The sequence below is a fragment of the Ornithodoros turicata genome, chromosome 7 (assembly GCF_037126465.1).
Source record: "Ornithodoros turicata isolate Travis chromosome 7, ASM3712646v1, whole genome shotgun sequence".
Taxonomy (NCBI): domain Eukaryota; kingdom Metazoa; phylum Arthropoda; class Arachnida; order Ixodida; family Argasidae; genus Ornithodoros; species Ornithodoros turicata.
In genome coordinates, this window is record NC_088207.1 from 55369785 (window position 1) to 55384601 (window position 14817).

The 14817-nt window shown below is 44.7% G+C and overlaps 1 protein-coding gene across 2 annotated transcripts; it reads left to right on the plus strand.

Annotated features, from left to right (window-relative positions):
• Positions 1 to 215: 215 nt before the first annotated feature.
• LOC135401622 (15-hydroxyprostaglandin dehydrogenase [NAD(+)]-like) lies at positions 216 to 8413 on the plus strand. Of its 2 annotated transcripts, none has more exons than XM_064634125.1 (8): positions 216 to 309; positions 2409 to 2541; positions 4881 to 5004; positions 5083 to 5189; positions 6021 to 6117; positions 6607 to 6683; positions 8011 to 8165; positions 8240 to 8413. In XM_064634125.1, the coding sequence occupies exons 2-8, from the start codon at positions 2416 to 2418 to the stop codon at positions 8355 to 8357; spliced, it is 804 nt and encodes a 267-aa protein (XP_064490195.1). In that variant the 5' UTR covers positions 216 to 309; positions 2409 to 2415; the 3' UTR covers positions 8358 to 8413. The 2 variants fall into 2 exon arrangements, with proteins under 2 accessions (XP_064490195.1, XP_064490196.1); XM_064634126.1 differs by lacking the exon at positions 216 to 309 and adding an exon at positions 420 to 442.
• Positions 8414 to 14817: the final 6404 nt, after the last annotated feature.

The window sequence follows — 14817 nt, forward strand, 5'->3', positions numbered from 1 at the left end:
TACATAGGACGCAGTCATACCATGGTCTAGATAAAGAAACAACAACAAACAACCCAACAAACACAAAGTAACCTCAAATCCATTTGAATTCAAATTAAAAATTGGGCGAGCTGGTGGTCCACCTAATTGAATGTTTGTTTTGTTGTCCCGTGCATATACTTACAGTGCTCCTTTGAAGCAGCTCTGCCCTCTAAACCCGGACGCGGGAGATATCCGTGTCTCGATAAGAAGCGAATGATAAACACGTATCACTTTCGGACGCCTTGCAAGAGCTTCATTCGTGTTTGTTGTGGTATAATACGCTGCGCGGTGAGTAGAAAAAATTTCCTTCATATTGTTGGTAAAACTTGGAACGACTCCACTAACTGCAACAAGCGGGTTGGTCGTTGTAGTAACTAGAGCAGCGGCTGTAGGAGAAGCCGCGTATTGATGACTTTTAAAGGTACCGCAAACCAGCAGCTTATATGTTGGCGGCGTAGTATAACAGCGTGTTATTTGTAAACCCCTAGCGCAATAAACCATACGTGTGACAGGGAAAGCAAATTTTTTTAGCTTGTCAGTAAAACTGTGGTAAAATACGGTGCCTGTACGGTAAAAGGGCGACGCCTGGTGGGAAATAACTCCCAATTTTTCAAGCAACATAGTGATGGACTTAATAGTCATCCAAGCACTACCGATAGTGCTATGATGGTGCTTGGATGACTACTCAATTTAGAGCATCGATAGTTTTGTTGAAACTTATGCTGTCTCGGGTTTTCCCCGGGCAGCTAGTGGTTTACCCATAACACGGTGTAAGATATACAGGGTTCTTTTTTTTTTTTTTTTTTTGTACTGGAGACAGCTTTTTCATAAAAAAACTATAAGGGCTATAGCCATGCTGTTTTCACTTCTATCTCCAGTTGTATTATCAATCTATCAAATACCCTTATTTATGGTTATTATCCTCGTTTCCGACTGGTTCGCTGCTCATGCTGACTACGTAGTAGTGATGCAAAGCGGTACTATCGGTGGTATCGATAGTAAGATAACTATCAATAGCACTATCGATAGTTGATCGATGGACTATCAATAGTCAACTGTCGATAGCAAGAAAACTATCGATAGCACTACCGGAAAACTATCGGGGAGCAGGTAAAATAGAAAAAGGAAATGCCTGACTCATGCAAGTTTTATAATACAACCCAGAGCAGCTCTTCCTCCGATGATGACCCTCAGCTTCTCATGCCGCTCAAACCACCGCCAAGACACTCTCTGCGTCAGATTTTAAGATGATCATCTTGGATTGGATTGGATATTATTCATACATTACAGCTCAACAGAAAGAACTTGTGTCGCGCGTGATTCTATATTCCTTCTCACTGTGCGAGCACGAAAACGAAGACGGGAAGGAAAGCATCGATAATGACAACCCAATCTAGCTATATCGATAGTAAAGGAAAACAAACGAACAGTACTGTTGATAGTTATCGTAAAACTATGGATAGTTTCTGCAACACTATCGATAGGACCATCGATAGTCGACTATCTATAGTTTTTCGACACTATCAACAGTCAATTTACCGATAGTTTTGCACCACTACTACGTGGCCACAGACGTTGCCGGCCTCTTTTGTTTTAGACACAGTGTTACGCGCATGCAATGTAGTTTTGCCGCCGTACTTGACGAGCAATGTGCAGCTGGTGGAGACTTCCACACAGTGTTGCCAATAATTTTCAATATTTATTTTCTAAAAAAAAGCTATAAGCGCAGTTGTGACGTAAGAGTATACCGAGGGCTTAGGCTATCAAATAGATAACTGAACATCCTGACTTCAAAAAGGTCTCGAAAAAAGCTCTCCGTGCACACTACCTAAATATCCTTCAATCACATTAGAATTTTTTTTATTACTCCTTTTCGCTTTTGGATTATTACGAGGGCATTTTCTGCGTTCTTCCGTTTTTTCTGATCGATCATCAAGTAGCTGTGTTTTTTGTTGCGAGTTCAAACCGTTATTGATGATGGGAGAGACATGAGTGTGTGTAATTACAGCAAAGCTGTTACTGTCTGTATTATTGTGGTGCTTTTTGTAAGAGTGTTTACCAATTAATTTATTGATGCACGTAATCATGCCAGATGTGCTTATTTGGTTGTTGCTGAAGTGTCGCGTATGTGAATGCCAGTTATTTTCCTTTGTTTGGTATGTGTTAGCACTGCTATTGACGTCGCGGTCCCCAGGCGTTTTCAAGCTGCATCATGGCAGCTTTTTGTCTGGGACCACCGCCATCTCCTGATGGAAACGGAAATAAATAAATAAAAAATATATAACTTTTTTTTAGATCGCAGCTCTACCCCTTTAAAGTACCTTTAATGCGAGTGAAAAAGTGAAAGGTCGGTTTCTTTCCCCGATCCTCTTCGACTGTGTGCGCAGAGCCGCGATGACGGAGACATTGAATGCAGCCAACGATGAAGACTGGTTCAAAGGGAAAGTGGCACTCGTCACAGGCGGCGCTATGGGGCTTGGTATGGCGATATCTAGACTTCTGCTTCAGGAAGGATGCACAGTGAGTAGCAATGTATCTAGTAGTGCCAAGAGAATTAGTTTCCATACAGGTATAGTGGTAGCATTTTCGGCAGAGATGTGTGCAGCACGGTAGGAGACATACCGTGTATTCACACGAACGACATCCTCGCGGAATATTCTAGTAGAAGAAAAAGCGAAAACACTGCCTCACAGAGCCGAAGTTCCGACCCGTGTTATGTTGAGCATTCACACGATGCGAAATATCGGGAGTGACGAACTGCGCATTTAGCAGACGACACTTAGCAGACGACACCGTCAGCGTGTTTTCCTGTCGTCTGCTACGGAATATCTTGTGGCTGTGTAGCAGGATACTCCCCACGGTTAGCAGTTGTACGTGAAGACACGACGTTGAGCGCATGCGCTCACGTGACACCAGAAAGCTATGACGCTTTTCGCATCTTCCGCTTCTTTGGGAATGTCGCTCGTGTGAATACATGGATACCAGTATAGGCTGGAAGAAAATAGGACTGAGGTAAATCGCTTATACCCAAGGTAACTGGAGTAGACTTGCAAGTAATGTCTATTTGTGCACGAGCCACAGTGTATAGAACTGACGCTAGAGTGTAGGTAGGTCGCTTTTTACAAGACTGCAGACAAGTTCGACGTGCGACGCAAGTCTCCGACACACAGTGCTGTATATAGAAGAATGTTTACCTCCATCTATTGTCATCGTTCGCACTCATATTACTTTGTCTGCTTTGAGGAAGGGATTTTACTTTAAGGGATTTTTTTAGGGATTTTAGGGACGTTCCCCCGCGAAAAGCATACAACTCTCATAATACCTAGAAACTGAGGTGGGGGGGATCTGAACATAATTGAGCAACCGAAGAAGACAAACGTAAATTCTTGTTCAACTATGTGTCGACAACTCGCCCAAATTCCCATTGTTACAGACATCAGAACAAACGACTCGCCATGATAGACTGGTATAGCCCGTTCGTGTTCCGAACAGTACCACCTCCTGCAAGCTCCGTATACACCCTTCTCTACGTGTCGCAGTATAGATGGCCTTACACCAGTGATTCTCAACCGAGGCGGACATGATACCGTCCAGCACCAGCGAGTAAAACTACCAGGGCTCGTCCAACCTTTTTCGTGTCGGACCGCGCTGGACGTCACGTTGTTGGCATATTGGTTGCCATCGAGATTGCCGGACCAAGTAACAGCGGCTGACTTTCATTGTAAAGAGAGGAGCGGTTAGCTCAACCGGCAACCTAACGAGACAAATCTTTCCGCACCACGGTGTTGCTTTTCTCTTACGTTCGGAAAGCGTGGCAAGCGCTTGGAAAGTGGGAGCTGCTTCAGAGAAACGTCACAGTTACTCCACGACAACGAAGCATGAGCTCGGGCCCAACAGCTGCAAGAACGTAACGTAACTTATTGTACACCAGCTTGCCTGCGTATGTGCTCTTTTATCTGTTCAGTTACTCCCTTGCCTAAATGAACTCGGGATTTACAAGCATCGGTGGTAATCCACAATGTTTTATCTGCGGTACTGACAATCAGTTCAATGAATCTGACAAAGCTCTAGCGACATATTGCAACGAAAATAACTCTATAAATTATAAATAAACAATTTAACGCCAATAGGTAATCTGCTACTTCGCAACATCTAATTCGCTAACCCACTTCTTACACAGTTGCTTCTAGTAGTAGGTTCCTTGCAATCATAATGGGGCACGGTTCCCTCGAAAAACATAAACCACTGGCCTACATTCCTTTCGGAACAGGAGGCAACACAATGATACACGACAAGACAACATGTCCTTCACACGGAACCGCCAGGAAGAACATGACTTGGTCATTTCTAACATGGCTGCTCCCAGACTTAGCCGTTGGGAGAGGGAATAGCCTCCTTACGAATCCTTTGCTTTTCTTCTAGCTTTCGCCTCATAATTTCTATGGCTAAAAGCATGGAAAAAGTGAGAGCGGAATATGCAGGAGCGCTGACGTGTGTATCACAAGCTTACCGTGTCTGTCATGTGGCTCAATAATTATTGTCGACATGTCCCTCTTCGCTATCTTGGTTTCTAGGTTACCTATATATGAAATGGCACGTTGTGATTGATTTTTAAAAGAAAAAAATGGGGATGTTAGTCTCGAGCCGCTCGGGACTGGCTACTCCAGGACGCGTTATTAAGAAAAGAACGAGTAACTACACAAAACTCGACGCTTTGAAACGGAATGGAAACAGAATAAATGAGAACATCACCACCTAGCTTGGCACCAAAAGCAAAATCTCAATGCACAATGACACGTTGTAACATGCACCATATTGCATGGTTGCGTTGATGTGAGGTGGACTGGTTTCTTGACCAGGTGGCGCTGGTGGACATAAACGAGCATGTCGGCAGGAGAACGGCGAACGAGTTCAGTAGAACGTACGGGGAAGAAAGGGTGAAGTTTCTCCACTGTGACGTCACAAACGACATTCATTTCGAAGGTACGTGCATTCACGACCTTTCCAGAGCCTGCAATATGAGATAGACTAATAATTTTCGCAAATGTCTTTTACGTGTAGATTGTTTTCGAGAAGTGCGAAAGTCATTTGGTCGTCTGGATATTACCGTGAACAACGCTGGTGTGGCTGTGGAATCAAGATGGCGGAAAATATTCGAGATTAACACGGTACGAACCTTCTGTGGCGTCATATGTTCGTCTTGCAGTCCCGTATAGTTACGACACCTGGCTACGTCAGAGAGCACTGCAGCTGTCGTAGACCGCCTTCACCATTTCTTTTTAAAGAGACTGTAAAGTGAAACTGTGTTCTTTTCTGAAAGCTTATAACGGTGGACGCTTCAGATACATAATAGCTCTGCTGTACATTGAGCTTTCTGTCAGCAATCGAATTTCAAAGATTGTTTCGCGAAGCAAACTTTGCGGACTCCAAGACGGGCAACCTGGAGCAGATGTGACTCGCGCGCCATCTATCGAGACAGCAAGCAACTACATTTTCTTGTCACTCTGCTCACGCCGCGACCTTGGGTAGAGGCAGAGGAGCAGACGACACGGAGACGCGGAGAGGGAGAGAAAGGCAAACAGATGGCACACATCGCGCAAGATATTCTTACAGGTTACAAACCGTTCACACCGAAGAGTTGCTGTTGTTCTTCAAAAGAGGTCTAACATAGTTAGTATAACCTGTCTGAAATGCGTTACGCAGTACATAAATATCACGTGATACCTGTTCGCCAATCCGGGGCCGCCTCCTCCGTTTCCTGTGGCGGACGTCTGTGGAATGCTGCGATCGCGAAAATATCAGTCTTTGAACTTCGTTAGTATAAAAATATAAAGTACTAAGACGTGATGGCTTGTGCATGTCGTCAATCACAAAGTCAAGCTCGACCTTGTGGTATACTTGAAAACACGGTGGTTGCATTTCACTTTACAGTCCCTTTAAGTGACAGATATTGTAGAATCTTGAAAGTTATGTTTGCAGTTGACGTGTTGTCGTGGCAGATGGCCGTTTACCTGGGAACCCAGCTGGGCATAAAGTACATGGGCAAAAGCAACGGCGGTCATGGAGGATACATTGTCAACATCGCCTCCATCGCAGGTGCACGCATCTTAATTCCATAGACGTATTGTGTGGACAAGAGGAACTCAAAACGCTGAATGTGACTATGGAAGTTTTGTGCAACGTATTATACGCTAGAATAACACATACGTGCATATCTCTTGACCATTCGCAAAAGGAACAGCCCCTGGATGTAGCGTAATAGTTCTGCCGCGCCGTTCACAGAAGAGACTTCTGCTTTTGCTATGGTGTCGCCGTCTGTGAGCGGTTCGACTGAACTACGACACATTCGGAGCTACTGAGGGGTTGACCGGCTAAAGAAAGTGCTACCATAGTGTTACTTACGTACAAAGGAATACGTCCAGAAGCACGGTATTTATTTTACCCCCACGGCTGCTGATTTTTCCTTTGGCGGACATAACTAGATACCTTGCTGTCTCCATGTGTGGCGGAAGCGATTTTAAGAAAGAATAAGAAGAAGAAGAAGAAAAAAAAAACGTACTCTGAAAGTGTTCACCTTTTTTACAGGATTGGTGGCGTGTCCAGCAATTCCCGCCTACAACGCATCCAAATATGGCGTCATAGGGCTTACTCGAGCCTTCGGAGTGAGTACAGTTCAGCCTTTCTTCGAAATACCGGGCAGTGTAAAAAAAGTTCTAGTGAGAGAGCGCCAGCGCTCGAGTTCTGGTTCCCACTGTGTTGCCGAGACTGTAGGAATCACAACAAGAGATAGACAGAAGGCATCGGAAGACGGAGGCCCCTGAGCACAGAATTCCCGCGGAGACCTCGACCCACCTTTTGTGCATGAAGGTCCTGCAAGGTGTCTGCTATTCCGTTTTTGAGGGTTTGCACGTTCACTCGTTTTTTTAATGGGACGGCCGCATCCGTTCCAGTCGATTCCGAAACTATGGCGTAATTTTATTCCACGTTGACCACTGACCACGGTATCGAAAATTCCACGCGAAATAGTGGCACAGTTTGACCCCTATTCGATGGAATACGTGACAAGAGCAGATGCCGGATGGAGGGAGTATGCCGGAACTCCCTCTCTGGAAAAATGCGAAAACGTCATTCCGCACACCACCAATCAGAGCACGGCGGCTCTTTTCTCCTCTCTTAGCGAGTCCCTCTCACTCCTCCTGTTAGGGAGCGACGTCACGCTGATCTCGTTGTCGCCGGAGCTTGCGCAGCTGCGGAAGCGGCGCTGATATTCGAAATTCGTCGATATAATATCTAAGCACGTTTTAGACGAAAAAAAAAAAAAATAGCCAAGTAAATTTTCGGCTGGAACCGAACATATCTGTTTCATAGATGCATTTCTGGACGCGACCGTCCCTGGTGAGAAAAATCTGTTAATTCGCATAAACGTATTTACGAGTACTGGTGCAGTTTGCTTTCTGACACAAAACAAGTTCCAAGCGTAAGGATGTCGGTAACGGTTATTATCTATACAAGAATTTCCGGCGAAAGCGAGGTAGCAGTGAATTACGTCCTTTTGCGCTTCGCCGCGACCAGCCGCAACAAAAATACGTAAACCGAAACCAATTAATTACTGCAACAAATGACCCGCTTCGGTGGCAGATTTTTCTCTAAAAAGTGTCCACTGAAGGTCCCAAAAGGGGTAGTACCCATTTTAATGCCGACGGCGCCCTGCTTTAGAAGTTAGCTTTTTTTTCACGAAACTCATTTGAATTTTTATTTAAATAATGAGCGTCTCCCGCTCATTTACGCGGTGCGCATCTTGTAGGCGGTATTGGACATATACTCGTAAAAAAGAAAGTTATTCGATTGGTGCACCGGTTCGCGAATTATTTAGCCCGGGGATTTAACTGAAACACCCTGTATAAGGTACCGTGCCGTACCATATCTGCAAATTGTCAACTGTTCACACAAATCGCTCCAGTACTTTAAATACACTATTAATGCTTCCAGACAGACTTTTATTACAAGGGATCGAACGTGAAAGTCAGCTGCTTGTGTCCCGAGCCCGTGGAGACGGACCTGTGGCGGGGAATCTCCACTTTCTGTCAGGAGATCAAGGTCAACTCGCCCTACATAAGCGAAAATTACGGCAAGCAGATACAAAAGTAACTATATGTCGAAGTCCTTGGACTGAGCCTTTCATTTCATTTATTTTTTTTATTTTTTTGCCGAAATGCAGGGCGGAGAATGTGGCCAAGGGAGTAACGAAGCTAATTCGAGATGGCCGCAACGGGGCAGCACTGCTGTCGCTCTACGATGAAGGCCTTGTCTACCACCAGTTCACCAGCGTCCGTTGACGGACAAATTGTTTTTCTAAAAAAATAAAAAATAATAAAAATACACGTTAATTGAGCGCAACTGTTCTTGTCAAATTTTTGTTTGAGTGATAAGCAGAAAACAAACAATAATCAAGAAATTCACGAAAATGCTAATGAGAGCCAGCACCAGGGGTTGAATTTGGACCTTCCTGATTACCTGTCAGGGATACTAACTTTAAACCACATTAGCATGACCTTCTCGTGCATTGCGGAGCCCCCAAGTAATCTTTACGGACATGTCATTTACACTCCTTTCCACTCATTTTTGCATGTTTTCTGACTCACTCATACGCTCATACAGGAGGCTGAGAACAGATAAGCAAACGAGCTGCAAACAAGCTGAGGCGAGCTCGTTTCTGTGTCCTTTCCCACTCTTTATCTGTTCCCGTTTGGCTAGGCGGAGCGGATTTGTGGTGTCGACGTTGTTTCGGTTTCGGTTTGATTGCTCCAAATCAGCTTGGTGACGTCGCCGCCTGTACTTGTCCCTAGATGGAGCTCGCCTCGGCTCGTTTGCCCATCCGTTTCTTTCTACGGTTCTTCGCAAAATCTTCACGATGATTCTCAGCAGAACTTGGAAAGATCGTTACCTGGATCATCATCAAACCGTGGACGGCTATCCCTTGAATATCTCGACGGTTCGGGGCGCTTGGCCCCCCACCCGATAGGCGGCGTGTTCTGGATGGCCAGATATCGTTTCTTCGAGATATCCGAGCGAAAAGTGTATTTTGACTCTTGGTTCTTGGGTTCTAAGTTCCTTTCAAAGGAGTAGTGAAATGACCCCCAAACCTATTTTCATTCGCTTTGCTGCGGTGTGTTCGGCAACGAATCAATAGACCTATACCCGTGAAACGTCATGATGACGTTGGTAGGTACACTGAAACCGAAACAAATCGGAAGGGGAGGGCTGGGCTCCACGAATGGGCCATTTGTTCGTTGCCGCCTATTGAAAGAAAAGTAGGACCGAAGATCGCATCCCTTTCAGGGACCATCGTAATCCCCTCAAGACCGTGGCTTTCGTTCGCCCCTAGTTTCGAGCCTAGTGCAACTCTACCAAATTGGTGGCGCTGTCGAACACTATGACGTCATTCGCTTACAAACAGGGAGAGGTCTATTGACCTCCTGCGGAAGAATTTCGGGCGCGAGGCCTCCACTCTTGGAAAGAGCCTATCGGAGGATGAGGGAACGTCGTGACGTAGACTATCCCCCCCCCCACCCGGCGTGCGACTCGTGACGTGCACCACGTGAACTGAGAAGAAATACACAACGGAACAGATAACGAGGCAATGTCAAAAATCCGCGTTTCCATGTAGTACAACAATAATAATAATGGGAAGACGGTTACGAGCAACTTTTATTTAAAACGTTGAATGCGAGACTCTCCTGCAGAGTCTGCATTTCACCAGGTTACAGAGTAGCCATATACACACAGCATGTAAACAGGGTGTTCAAAATTAAGCTTTCACTAGCACTTTATAAATAGGCGAACAAAAGAAAACGGGTGCTACTTTTTCTCTTCCTTGAGTAAGAAACAGGCGCTACATAATTAGCAGCACCTGTTTCTTACACAAGTAGCGTAAAGTTATCATCCTGTTTCCTGTCATCGCTGCGTTTGCGTAGCGCTCGTGAAAGCTTAATTTTGAACAGCCTGTATATAACAGTAGAAAGGGACGGAAAAGACGGAAATATACAAGAAAATAGAAAGAAGAAAAACACATGATACACAAGGAAGAAAGGCACAGGGACTTCTCGACGTCACACTGGGGTCCTAATAATTGGGAGTAGATTATTTTATTTATTTATTTATTGGTGTTTTTATGGTGCCCATGAACACCAGTTGCCTAGGTGATACTATATGGTGCACCCCAAATTGCAACACAATCAACAACATAATAGAAGCTAGTAAAGGTAATAGTGGCGCATCTAGAACATAGCAGGTACTCAAGTACAGAAATACAGAATCTCAAACAGAGGTAAGTGAGCAGTCACAATATATTAAAGTCGAGAGAAAATCATACTAAAGTTGCAATTGTAGAGACAAAAGATTTAAAGTGCGCAAAAAATGTCCAAATAGCACTCACGAGAGATATTATTAAAATTATAGCCATAACACGCGATAAAGGACATCTACCACAATGCCTATCGACATGAAATGCGTCGCACAGATAAGATAAGAAGATTGATGCCGTTGATTTGTGAAAAGCTCGGGTGGTGGAAAGACACGGGTTCGAATCCGACTCTGATGTCTGCGTGTTTTCCCTGGGTTTTCCTAAGAGAAATGTGTGTGCAGTTCCCTGTGAAGTCGGCCCATGACGCAAGATACCCCGCTGCGATAGTCGTTATACGTTGCCCGCCTGAGCGTGGTCTCCTCTGGCAAGCAGTTCCATCACCACCACCGCCACCTCGTGACGATCAACATAACCGCGTAAGTGTCACAAAAAGGCGTACGCTTCCCGTTTTCTACCAATCAGAACGGTGCCATTCGGGATGCTGGTTGGCGTACCAGGCGTGTACTATGTGACGAAGTCCTGTTTTAAGAGTGTAGGTGGCGCCACCGGGACCTCCAGTACGTTGGAAGCCGCTTTGGTGAAACGGAGACGGAAATAAGTCGACCCTGGAGGAGCAACGTTGCCAGACCAGATTGGGCACCTCATGACGTCATACTTCTCATACTTCTCTGAAAAGGTGTCACATTAATAAAGAATATTTTTGGCAATGACAAATTCGGCAGAATTACCAAGACTCGATTGATTGATTGATTGATTGATTGATTGATTGAAGAAAGGAAAAGTGTAGACCTCAAAACATGAGACTTAGTATATGTCTAAAAAGATGTTTCATTAACATTGATTATCATGCAGCAAGCAGCTTCCAAGTACTGGAGTATGGAGTATAGACGCTGTAGCATTCGTGACTCTGTTTAAATATGAACCATATATGAACATATAACAGTCGCATTTTAAAGCGCCCCCTGGAAAAAAAGAAGTTGAATCGTCGTCTGCGAACAAATTAGGAAGGACTTGATATAAAAATCACGTAACTGCGAGAAGATCGAGAGGCTCGTCTCGGAGGGAAAATGGAATTTTGATAGGAAAAATAAAATGGACCTCTAGCGTACCGGCGCTTGACAATGTGATTCATCAATGAGGCAGCGGGGGGCGCTTGCTCAGAACCCCTCCGTTATCATCAAGGCTGCCATCTCTCCACTGTGAAATAGCGGCAAACGCTACAGTGCATGGCCACGTTAAAGTAACGTAGCTGTTACTTTACAGTTACTTTTAGGAAACTAAATCCGAGCAAATGGGACTTTCAAAAGCTCCATTTTGTGTTGTCCAACAGAAGTTGCGTTACATCCTTGTTGTGTGCGTTAGTTCTTCTGCAAAGTTACCTTCAGTAAACGCACAGCAAAAATATGGCACTATAATTACATTTTACAGTTACTTTTACAAAGAGTAGTAACAGTTATATTTACAAGTTACGTTTACGTTACGTTTACGATTTCACGATAACGTGTTCGAAAACATGATAAGCCAATCACCTCATACCCTTGGAGTGGCCGATATCACGTTGCTGATATCTGATTGGCTGAAAACGATACGGAGTCTTAATCGGAGGGCGCTAACGATTTCCTAAAACTCCCTACTTTCTCAAAAAAGTAGATCGTCACTGGAACTACTAGCTGAGAAAGTAACCATAGTGACAGTTACAAGTTACCTGTAATCCAGTTACTACCCAATACTGCCTGAGCCCTGAGGGTACCAAGCTAGGTACTGGGCTCATCATGACTAGTTTCTAGTCATGATGAGAGCCGTGTAACTGGAGAAGCGCGCGGTAACGTGCCGTCAATGGACCTCTCGCTGTTTGTAAACAAATGACGTCGTAGTGTTCGACAGCGCCACCAATTTAGTAGAGTTGAACCATGCTCGAAGCTAGCGTGGCGAACAAGGTGGCGCCCGAGAGCCACGGTCTTGAGGGAAATTACGATGGCCCCTGAAAGGGACGTAACCTTTCGGTCCTACTTTTCTTTGAATAGGAGGCAGCGAACAAGTGCCCATTCGTGGAACCCAGCCCTCCCCTTCCGATTTGTTTCGGTTTCAGTCTGTATACCAACGTCATGATGACGTTTCTTGGGTAGAGGTCTATTGAGGATCATCGTATTTCCATAGGCAACAGATAGTCATATTCACGAAGGTGCGGTTTTGAGAAACCAGCTTTGGAAATAACGTTAAGAATCTTGTTCAAGGTATACGAATATGGGGAAAATGTCCCTTATATACCAAGAGGTCGCACATTGTTTTCCAAGTATAGTCCCGATCTTCTCTCCTCGACCGGCGTCACAATGAAGGGAAAGAGACCCGGAACAACTCTTTGAGGGATTGCTGCCCACGAGGGTGCTGTTATGACGGCGCTGCGGGAGAAACCGATTAATTTTCTCTCGGTCAATGAATGCGAATCTATTCTCGCTCTTTCGGTCGCCAACTGTTGTTCAGCCATGATGGTGGCTGTGGGAGTCAAATACGTATGCGCCTTTCCCGAAAGTGTGCTCTTGAAGCCGAGGAAGCATTCGAGTCATGGAATGCTTCACAGGCACTTTTCAACTCGTTTCAGTAACTAATTATTAATAAATAATTGTTCAGCAATTGCGATATGTTGTTTGCTTCCTTGAAACATGGTAAACAAACGCAACAGTCATGCGGACAGACATGGGCAGCTGGCTACGCCGTTCGTGCCTCCCGCGTTATTTTTTTTGATTGATTGATTGATTGATTTTAAAAGAAAAAAAAATGGATATGGTAGATGGCGTTACTTTTTTTTTTTCATCGTGTCCAGTAATATACTTATAAATTGATCGTCACTCGACAAAAAAATCGATTGATAAGAACAATATTCCAGCCGCTATTTTTCATTCGCATTGATACCACACTGTATGAAGGCTCTCCGAACAAAAAAGACCTATAGTTCGTGTATGAATCACCTCCGCCACAGACAGTATAACAAGTGCTAATTTCTAATGAAATTCCTAAGAAATTTCTCAATAAATTCGTGAATGTCTGGGGAATAGTATATAGGCGCTTGTACAAACGAATCGAAAAAAGCGCCTACTATTCTCACGTAGAGACATTCGTGTGTATTCACAAATACCCAACTAAACAACCCGCTTTTTTCAGTGCGTGTGTTTAATGCTTGCTTTTCACCGACGTTTTGCTGCATTTGAAAATGAAAAAATCATCCTCGTGCACGCTTCTTTCTTTCTCGGAGATATTCGCCAGGTCGTCCTGGCTTGCTACTCCTCCTTCACAACGCAGTCACCTCCGAAAGGTGACACGCCTCAAGAGTTCTTGTGGCTTCGGAATGCCAATACATAAACATCTCACGGGCGAATTCGCCACTTGGTTTCTGGTTTCATCCAGCACGGCCGTGTGTGTGTGTGCTCGAAGAGTAAACAGACACCGCTGTCTATAACGCAAAGAGGGATCTTTCCTCCTGGCCGTATGGTTCTTTTCCGCCATGCACTTATCCTTGCACGGAAAAACAGCGTCTCACCGTCGGTATTTATATACGTGGGAGTGCCTTACGGTTCGGAATCATTCCACTGGCGTCAGTGATTCCGAAAAAAATTCGCGATTTCTGCATTTTTATTAATCCTCGCCGTCTCAAACACAGCTCAAGCTGTGTTTGAGACTTCGTGGTGTGTCTGTCCCTTCGTGTTCCCTAGTCTCGGGGTTTCACATTATGCGTGACGTAGAATTTCCCGTTTGTCCATCTATATGATGTGATGTGATAAAGGAGAAAAAAAAAGGGGGGGGGGGACGTCAGTCACGACGAAGTCAGACTGGCTACTCCAGACCATCCAATTGAGCTGGTCCTCATAGGTTACGCGAATCAAGAATCAACATATAATTAGAGCCTGAAGTTTTAGGGTTTTACCCGATTCTTCCCCGAATTTGCACCCCGAATTGAAGGTTGCCTCTTTAGGGTGAAACCCGATTTTTACCCGGCAAATTGCCCTCTCTGGGATGTCTGTAGGAATGCACCAACTTACTTGTTTGGCAGAAAAATGCAGTTACATCACCGTTTGTACCAAATCGCTACAGTTAGTTTGAATAACTGAGCCCGATTTGTCCCCGATTTTAGCGTAATGGAAGTTTTTTCACCCGAATTCGCATGAATTTAGTGCACATGTTTATTTACCCGATTTTTACCCCCCGAATTTAGAAAAAAATATTTCCCGAAAACTTCAGGCTCTACGTATAATCACGTGAATCACGTCGCCAATGAGGCCCCGCGAGACTTGAGCTGCCGAGCCGGCTGAGCACTCTGCTTTGCACAAGCGAAAAGACGAATGCGGAAAATAGCGCTTGTCTTTCAGAGCTCTAAAGCAAAGCATTGTATGCGGCCCTTATTCTGTGGTAGCACTGCGAAGAAACGGTGGCAATATGAC